The 9,635-nt window shown below is 48.6% G+C and overlaps 1 protein-coding gene across 1 annotated transcript; it reads right to left on the bottom strand.

Annotated features, from left to right (window-relative positions):
• Window positions 1–554: 554 nt before the first annotated feature.
• Window positions 555–9,138, bottom strand: LOC102943302 (peptidoglycan recognition protein 3). Its single transcript, XM_027830065.3, has 5 exons — window positions 8,937–9,138; window positions 6,129–6,226; window positions 5,458–5,668; window positions 4,323–4,441; window positions 555–3,639 (listed from the first exon to the last, which is right to left on the bottom strand). The coding sequence occupies exons 2-5, from the start codon at window positions 6,175–6,177 to the stop codon at window positions 3,461–3,463; spliced, it is 558 nt and encodes a 185-aa protein (XP_027685866.1). The 5' UTR covers window positions 6,178–6,226; window positions 8,937–9,138; the 3' UTR covers window positions 555–3,460.
• Window positions 9,139–9,635: the final 497 nt, after the last annotated feature.

Here is a 9,635-nt window from a genome sequence, read left to right as displayed (position 1 = left end):
GTGGTTCGTGTACGCGTGGACCCTGGCTTTTCTGAAATCAGCCACAAAAGACTGAACTTTCGGGAGGAAATCTTCTTTGGTAGCTGGGAAAGGCAACTGCTGATAAACATGGAGGCAGGCGGGTGTGCATCTTTATGTTTTCTTTCGTACTGTAACCATGTGTGTCTGCCACTCTCTCTTAGTTCTGGTTATAGCCTTATTCTGACTTTAATAAACCTCCTCTTGGTTTATTAGAAGTGCTCACAAGGGCTGTGTGTTTTATGGAGCAGGGGTTTAAGGTAAAAACTGGCAAACTGGGAGACAGTTTGGGGCAGAGAAGTTGGAATTTCTGTGAGTAGCCAGAGTCAGGGGCTGGATATCGCAGGGGAAGGACTCAAGGGACGCGGGGACTGGGATGCAGCTTTTGTTAACCTCCAAGGTGAAGTGCGGGCTGGCCGAGCCACAGGAGAGGGCTGGAGCTGACACTCAGTCACCACAGGAAAAACTCCCTCTTGCTGGAGCAGGGGTAACAAAGTGACTCAGAGGCACAGAACGGTCACACCCACATCCTGGAGTCAAGTAATGACAAAAGAATCTCAGCTTTTAATTTGTTTAAAAAGTAAGCTTCCCGTCGTCACGGCTGCAGAGCACAAATGGAACCTATGGCTCAAGAACCGGAAAATGACTATAAATCACCCAAGGTTTTATTAGTCGTTCTTAAATCTCGCGATTTATTAAGCCAATCTTGAGATTTTTTTAGAGCCCGACTCATGATTTTTGACCACAGGGGGGTTGGCAGTGCTGGTCACCTGTGCAGGCAGATCCGCGCCGATTTGCCTCCCTCTGCTCTTTGCTTGTGGGCACGAGCTTTTAGTGCCGCTATCACACCAAAGTTAAACTTACTGAGCCGTCGAACCTGCAGCTGGGTGAATCATGGGATTTTTGGTTTGTTGACCGACTAATCCAATGTGGCTGGTGGCTTCATTTTTAATTTTATTTTTTCTTATTATTGTTATATTTGTTCATAGTTTCATGGAATTTAAGGCCAGATTATCTTAGGGTGACCGGATGTCCCGTTTTTATAGGGACAGTCCCGTTTTTTGGGACCTTTTCTTTTATAGGCACCTATTACCCCTCATCCCCCGTCCTGTTTTTTCACAGTTGCTATCTGGTCACCCTAAGTCTTGCCCTCCTGTATATCACAGACCGTTCTATTTCACCCAGATACCCACTATTACGCCCAAATTTCAGGTGGCTCAACACACCACTGGAGGTTTTTAAGACCAGGTTGGACAAACCCCTGTCAGGGATGGTCTAGGTTGACTTGGCCCTGCCTCGGTGCAGGGGCTGGATTTGATGACTTTGCAAGGTTCCATCCAGCCCTGCATTGCTATAATTTCAGTCCCCAGGAAACTAAACTGTGGGCCCCACAGGCAGAGAACAGGAGAGACCACGGTTCCTGCAATGCCCAAAACCCCTGAAATGGGAGGGAACTGAATAGGTGAGAAAATGTTGGCCGGGAGGGAGGGGACTACTCCAGATCTTGCAGGTGTTTCTGTCTGGGCAGTTGGTTTACTGTGGACACAGGCAGGCTTTTTGCAAACTTCAGATCCAGGTTTGGATTCCACCCCCTCCTCCCTCTCTCCTCGCCGCCCCGCCAGAATTCAGGCGCATTTCATTGGAGCTGAAGAATTCGTCCAGGGAGCAGAGACGTGATCAGGCATTGACGGGGATGGACTTCTGGAGGCCGGTGATGACAAGAGGCTGCTGACTTCAGCAGCAGCGTTGGGGGCCAGCAGAACGAGGAGACACGGATTAACTTCAGACCCAAATACGGGAGAACCTCAGAGTTCTGAACACCTCAGGCATGGAGCTTGTTCGTCACTCTGAACAAAACCTTCTGGCTGCTCTTTCCAAAGTTTGCAACTGAACATTGACTTAAAACAGCTTTGAAACTTTACGATGCAGAAGATGCTTTTAAAATGCTGCTTTCCCTTACTTTTTTAGTAGTTTACGTTTAACTCAGCCCTGTCCTGTATTTGCTTTTTTTTTTTTTTCTTCTGTCTCTGCTGCTGCCTGATTGCGTCCTTCCGGTTCCAACTGAGGTGTGTGGTTGACTAGTCAGTTCCTAACTCCGAGGTTCGTTCTCCTGTGAAACCTTTGCAGGGGAGTGAGGCTAAAGCAGGCGCTGCCGGAGCAGAAAATCGGAGCTACACAAGCTGAGCACGTGGTTCGAACACAGACTCTGTCCCTTTATTTACAAGTCTTTATAGGCTTGGCTCTGGGCTCCCTTTTGTGGGCTGCAAGTATATTGTACCTGCCCCATCCCAGACAGAGCACACAATGACCTCAGCTCAGCAATGCTTCCATCCCTGAGTCCACACTTCTAGCCCAGTGGATCTGATAAGAAAATGCACAGCGCTGAATTTCAGTGGAATCTAGAGATTAGAGGAGGGGGCGGGGCTGATAGTCAGGACTCCTGGGTTCTAGTCCTAGCTCTGGGAGGAAAGTGCAGAGTAGGGGTTAGAGAACTGACGGGGAGTTAGGACTCCCTGGTTCTATTCTTGCCTCTTTCATTTGTTTGCTGTGTAATCTTAAGAAAGTCAGTGACCCTGAGTTTACTCCTCTGTAAAGTAGACCTACACCCCAGCAAGAGTGTAGGATTAATTAACCGTTCACAAATTTCTGTGAGCTCATCAGCTGAGGTGTAAAGCAAGAGGAGCTTGTCTGTCACATGGTTTTTCCTGGCTAGACCGCGTCCTTAATTACGCCAAGTTTGTTTTGCTGATTTCTCAGCTTTGTAATTAAACAGACGAGGGAAGCTGGAAACACTCAGTGCCTGATCCTGCCTCACCACTGGTCTTCGGGCCACAGGGTTTAAGTGAGCCTTAAATGAGTCATAAACCCTCTGCCCAGGACTGAATTTCACCCAAATATGATAAAAAATATTATTGCTATGGGCCACATTCTCCCCTGCAGCAAGATATGCCTGGCGCAAGGTGGAGAGGACAGTCAGGAGCCAGTTCTCCCTTGAATTCTCATGCTGCCCCAGACCCAGCCTTGACATAAATTAGAGCAGTCTAGGGGCTGCTCTAATTAACCACAGCTCACTATGGTCTCTAAGGGCCAGATTTTTTAAAGTATTTAGGTAGCTAGGAGAATTTTCAAAAGCAACAAGGTGCCTAAAACCCATTGAAATCATGGGTTGTAGGTGTTTGGGCAATCGGCACAAGAATTTGCTCTGTTGGTCTGAGACCAGCTCAGAATTTCAACGGGGGAACCCTCAACTGGCTAGATGCAGCCAGATTGCTTCCCCCGTGCATTGCCCAGCAGACAGAACTAGGGCTGAGAATCCAACCCGCAACATTTAAGAGTCAAAATATATCTCTCTATATACTAAGCACATGAGCAGAGCCGGATCCCTCGGCCAGCATCCTCGGCTTTCAAGAGCTGCGCGCGTCATTCACCAGGCTGGTGGCGCTCAGTGTTTATAATGCGGCCACTTCTTGAGGGTTTTGCGGATGGGCTGCCCGGGAGAAAGGGTGTTGCTGACGTCCCCGTGGGCCATGAGGAGGTAGTTAGAAGACAAGTAGCCATTCTCAACGGCGAAGTGGAGCAGGTGCTTCAAAGCTTTCCAGGCCGCAGCGTTGGGAGACCTTCCTGAAAGAGACCAGGAAGGGATTTGGCTCAGAGAACCTGCCCGGCTTCACCTCCTGGGGGCTGACATGGGACAGGCCCCATGAATCAATGTAACTTTTTCGGAGCAGGTGCTCAGGAGAGAGATGGGGAGGACGGACTGTGGAGGCCTGGGCGAGGCTGCAGCGCGTCCCCTTGGGTTCATAAGGAGTGTAATCACCCAGCCAGCTCGTCCATCCCACCCCCCACAAGCGATTCAGAGGGCTATGCATGGGTCGTGGGGAGGAGGTCTGGAACGCAGGACAGGTGCCAGGCTAATGGAAAGGACCAAGTAAGCAGACATCCTGGGAGCCTTTAAGAAAGCTGCCCCCACCCCGGCGATGTCCTGTCCCTTTTGGCTTGTGGCTGCACATGAGCTGGGCTTTAGCGCTTTGTGTTTGTACAGCACCTAGCACCATGGGTGGAGGCCACTTCTCCTGCGTTAGGCCTGATGCTGTCTCCCAGCATGGGGCTGAACTTGACCTATGGCTCGGAAATCTCAGATCAAAAGCTCTACGCCCTGTATCAATTCCGATTGAATATGGCCGTAAAATGCCCAGATTAATTGAACAAAATCTCCACAGCCACCGGGAGCATCCAACTTCTGGAGTGACCCTATTTCCGAATCTCTGAGCCCTGGGAAAACGGTAGCCAAGAAAGGCGCTTACCTGTAAAGTCGCCTATAAAGGCAATGCCTAGAGAGATATCGTTGAAACCGTAAGTGTGAGCACCTTCTGTATGCCAGCCTCTGCCTTCATACACCTTCCCATCCTCACCAATCAGGAAGCTGCAGGGATGGGAAAGGAAATGTTTCTAATCCAAAATTTGCCATCCATACACGGCTGAGGTTTTCACCTTAAGGCTGCCTAGAGATCCAGACATCTAATTGCCATTCATTTTAACCAGAATTCTACCTTTATACCTCCACCCATCACCCTGCTATCATTAGTATCCAAAGAGCAAAAGCAGCTTTGGAGGATCGCAGCTTAAAGCCACAGCAAAGGCAGATTTGCAGGTTAGGATCTGAAAAGCAGAACTGGGCGAAAGTTTCTGAACAAGTTTCTGAACATTCTATGAAGAGAAACATAATTTTTTTTTGTAACGTCACCAAAATATTTTCATAGAAATGCGTGGGGATTTTCTACCCACCCTAGAGTTGCTTGGAATTTTGTTGTCGATTGATGTATTTTGATATTATTTTAAAATTCTGAAATGTCAATAAAAATACGTTTTTTTGGAAAATTCCCACTAATTTGTTTGTTTGTTTGCATTCACCAGCTCTGCAGGTGAAACATTCATTTTCTTTGCGAGTGTTTTCTGGGTGCTGGTGGGGGATCTTTATTCTTGAGGGTAGATCCAATGCTTTTTTTAAATAACAAAAACATTAAATGAGTCGAATCATTTGTTATAGATTCATGCTGATTAGTTAAAAAAAATACGACCAACATTTCCAAAGTTGGGAGCCCACAGTAGCTTATGTATCTGCCTAAACATGGATTTTGGTGCCTAATTCTAGGGTTCCACATTTGAAAACATTGGCCTACATTATCCAGATTTCTCATGCTTTTTCCTCATCTCTTGACCAGAATCAGCTTGAGTGAAAAGCAAAAGCTACTGCATAAAGCTGGTTATGTGCATTAGCTCCAAGCCTGAGCATGTGCTAATCGGTGCTATCTTAGACCCTGACCCTGCAAAGGTTTGACGTATGTGCATGCCTTCATGCACGTGAGTAACGGCTTGATGCGAGTGCGCACGCCCGCGTTTCTGCTGGATCAGGCCAAAGAATGTGCCTTTGCCTCTTACTTGTAGGCAATGTTGCACCAGCCCTTGTTGTTCATGTGGTAATCCTGGATATTCGTCATCTGCTGGTTGCATTCCGCACGCGTTTTGCAGCTGCCGCCGGCCGTGTGGAGCACAATGACGTACCCAGGCTGCACTGACTTGAGAGGCGATGAGCAGTTGGCGGGTCGGCCGCCCCACTTGCCTGGGGTGACAATGTGAAGGCAGAAGAACCCTGGGGGGAGAGAGAGAAAGATGAACCAAAGGGATGCAGCCGCCATCAGCCTCTGTGCCCGCAGTGCTCTCTGAACGTCTCGGATGTCCCCATGCACCTTTGCTCCCTCCAGTTCCCTGACATAAAACCCCGCTGTCAGTAACTGACATTTCAGTGACTGTCACTTCCAAAGTGTTTAAGACACCCCTACTATCCTTCCTAATTGCTACATTCTGGGCGGCTTCTCCTTTGTATAACTCTGTGCCACGTACCAGGCTGAACAGAGCTGCATTGCTACATTACTATTCCTGCTTTAGGTGAGGAGAAACTGAGGGCACTGAAGTGACTTGGTCTCGGTCAAACACCGAGAAACTGGTAGAGACAAGAACAGAACCCACTTCTGCTGGCTCCAACCCCAACGCTCTGCCTGCCCATGCCAAGTAACGGAAAGCATTGTGAGTAAGATAAACCCCAGACTCACCCCACGAGACAGCGCACAGAGCACAGAGGAACGCAGCCAGCCTGAACATCCTGTGAGGCCGTCAGTTAAAATCTCCAAGCAAGAAGCATAACAGTGACCTGGAAACAAATCTGCACTTTACACCAGGAGAAAAAAATTTCTAGGGCTTCAAGAAGCAACATTAATGCAGTGAAAGAAACTGACAAACGATGAAGTCCAAAATACAGAGCGACATTGTTGGTGGCGTGGCTGGATGGACATCAGTGAAGTTACACCAGGGATGGATTTTCCCCCTCTTGTGTTTCGCCCCTGATTGTAACCTAGAATTCGGGTGTGCACGGACAGCCAGCTCAAGGCCCAGGCTTCACTTCCACCCTCAAAACAGAGCTTGAGTGATGCATGGACCATCTGCCCAGTGGGAGAATTCCCCCCACCCCCGAGTTCCCAAGCCGATGCAAGTGAGATTATAGCTAGTGATAATAATGCTGATGTTTGTGATTTGCTGTATGGACCAGAGGTACCTATGGGCATCCAAAGACATAAGACATGACAAACATTAATGGCAACAGCACCTAGGTATATTCCTAGGGCTAGAGAAGAAAACAACTCTATCAACCCAACAGCCTTCCTGTGGTTAAACAACCAGCCCACATGCCCACCTCCATCAGGGTGGGATTTCCCCCCTCGTGTGTTTCAGTCTGGTTTGGCAGGATGCTGAGAATGCACCAGGACATAGTTTGGAATGCTAGTTATTAATGGTATTATGGTAGCACCCAAAGGCTCCAGCTGTCATCAGGAACCTGCTGTACTAGGAGCTGGTCATAGGAAAACCCAGTCCCTGCCCTTGGGCCCTGCTTTATAAAGGTATTTAGGGGTTCTCAGCTCCATGTTGCGACACCTCCCTGATTTCGGAGCCTCTGCCTCGCTTTCAACAGCCAGTCAAAAACATTAGAAAAACAATTTGGGGAACATTTGCAAAACGTCAACGTTGTTTGTGTTCAGCAGGGTTCGGAGTAGATTTATTTTCTATTTTTGGGGCAACATTTTTCATGGCACTTTGAAGCAAATCGTTACTGAAATGTACCCAAAACCTGGCTTGTGATCAATAAACATTCCTAAAGCAATTCTGACTTGTGAAAATGTTCACAACAAAAGAGAAACTTTCAATAGTGTCGACAGCTTGAAAACAGCTCCAATCACAGCCATAGAAATAAACCCTTGGCAAGGAGCCTGTGCAATCAGCTCTCGTGAATGTGACCAGGAGTTCTGCAAAGTTTAGAGGGCCAGTTTTTGGAGAGGACAGACACCAGAGCTGATGGCTGTCCTCTCCGATGGGGATCTCGATATGGAATTACACTGTTGAAACAAATGCACAATTTCTCTAGTACCTGTGGAGGGGAAAGGGCGGATTCTCTAATCTGACTTCAAGTTTTCTCTCTCTCTCTCTCTCTATAAGTATCAGGTTGAGCTGCATGTTTGGAATCAGGGCAGCGCCTAACCCCACAGACCCAACTTCCCGATTCTCTGGCTCATCCTCCCATCCCTGCCTTAGTTCATTCCTTCTTGCTGGTGACTCAGGCGCTCCCCACCCACTCTAGGCCCTTATTGGGCCATCGTTACATGGCATGGCAGCACCCTGCTATTTGTAATGCGTTTATCCTCCCCACCCTGTTGCGAGGCGGGGCCGGGCTGTCAGCCCCATTGCCCAGAAGAAGAAGTGAGGCCCAGAAAGACTAAGTGACTTGCCCCGGGTCAGGCAGGAAATCTGTGCCAGAGCAGGGAGCCGGACTAGGGTCTCCTGAGTCCTAGGCTTCCCCTCTAACCATTGCACCCTCCTTCCTAGCCAGTCAGCGCCACACCAGCTCCACAGGGATTGAACCGGTGAGCTCCAGAACTAAAGGCAGGAGCTAAGGTTCCCTAGGTGCTAGGGCTGTAAGAGAGGCCTGTCCTCCATGGATCAGACCTGGAGGGCCGGGCCCTGGAATGAGTGCCAATTTTGAAACAAAAAGTCATTTTGAATCAGCAAAGTGGAAATTTTCATTTTGAAAATGCCAGAACAAAACATCTCAGCAACTTTGACACTTTTCTTTTCAACCCTTTTTCTGGTCGGGAGATCCAGGGAAACAGCCCCTGATTGGAAACAGCTTCCGTGTCGACCAAACGGCATTTTGTGACCCCCAAAAAAGGTTGTTGAAAAATTCTGGCCCAGTTCTACCCCTTGGTTCAAACACCAGGTCCAGTCCTCCAGAGCAGAGTTCTCACCTCGAGACCCGGCCAGCAGTCGGACGCTTACAGGGCGTGAGCCTGTATTCTGGGGCGTTTGCAACACCCCAGATAAAATCCTGCATCCCAGAGTAAATAGGCAGCCAGAGGAGTCTGCAGAGGGGAGATGACCCTGACTCCTACGGGCTCAAGTCCCCAGAAAAGTTGGGCCTCCTCCATGTTCTTCAACCACTTTCTGACTCTCAGCAAGGTAGACAGAGGACTCAGTAACTGGTGCAAATGTAACCAGCTGTACTTAGGCGGACAGCAGGGAATGAGCCCTAGTGACCTACAGAGTTCAAAGCATGAGACACTGCAGCTTTGGCGAAAGGGATAGCAACTGCTGGCTCTTACATGAACCGGCCACTAGAGGGGACAGAGCCCTCCCTCTGGCGTGGGTTATTACACGGATATACCACACGAGTCCTTCACTGGTGCAGCCTGAACGGCTCTATCCCTTGTGACAGCAACCCTGAGGCCTGCTTGAGCCAGGACAGAAAGGGTGGGGTGGAAATGCCAAAGCAAAACAAAGAGCAAGGGAACAGCGAAAAAGCATCTAGTGTTTACCTGGGTCTGGCTCGAACTCCCCGAGTCTTCATTCTGCAGGCACAGAGGGATGTGTCTCTTTTTATTGGCTGTGGACATGAGGGAGAAAAGAGATGTTGAAACAGCACTGGAAGGAAAAAGTCCCTTGGCCAGGAAATGGTGCGTTGTGATTCAAGAGAGGAGGGTGAGAGCCGGGACGTGCACACGGCTGGAAACACCGGCTTTGGCGTGGGCGTGGACCATGATGTCATGGAACGGAGCTCAGACGGGGGTTTTCTGGCTGGAACAGAAACAATTAAATGCCATTCAGTGCAAGGAGCTATATTTATCCTTGAAAAAACAGGGGGTATTTGGGAAGGATTTAATCAGCTTATATGAGAAAAATTCCTCCTTCAAAAAGAGGAAAAAAATGTCTGTTATTTTGCCTGCTTGTTAAAGGCATTAATGAGGGGTGTAACAAAATACCAGGAGATTCAGTAGGCATCAGGAAACAAAGAAATTATAATGGTCTATGAATCTTCATCGGCCTTTTAGTGCAATGGATCTTTAGAAACACTCCCAGATACAGTCACTTTTACCCAATTGCACTTTCAAAGATTTCAGATGCTTCGGCACGATTCATCCATTTCGGTCAAGGTAACGCCGCCGAGTGGGGGCTCGGACCTTCATTAATTAAGGTTCCCATCGCTTCCCCCTTCCGGGGAATCCCCATTTTACAGG

This window comes from Chelonia mydas, chromosome 24 (genome assembly GCF_015237465.2).
Source record: "Chelonia mydas isolate rCheMyd1 chromosome 24, rCheMyd1.pri.v2, whole genome shotgun sequence".
NCBI classification, from domain to species: Eukaryota; Metazoa; Chordata; order Testudines; family Cheloniidae; genus Chelonia; species Chelonia mydas.
The sequence above is the reverse complement of the archived record's forward strand: the minus strand, read 5'-3'. Positions and strand labels throughout refer to the sequence as shown.

What these genes read in the sequence shown, in the direction of transcription:
- LOC102943302 (XM_027830065.3), bottom strand. Translation starts at nt 6,177, where the DNA reads ATGTTCAGGCTGGCTGCGTTCCTCTGTGCTCTGTGCGCTGTCTCGTGG. An exon ending in TGGTGCAACATTGCCTACAA is followed by an intron (nt 4,442 to 5,457) that starts GTAAGAGGCAAA and finishes CCATCCCTGCAG; the next exon opens with CTTCCTGATTGGTGAGGATG. An exon ending in CTTTATAGGCGACTTTACAG is followed by an intron (nt 3,640 to 4,322) that starts GTAAGCGCCTTT and finishes GGTCTCTTTCAG; the next exon opens with GAAGGTCTCCCAACGCTGCG.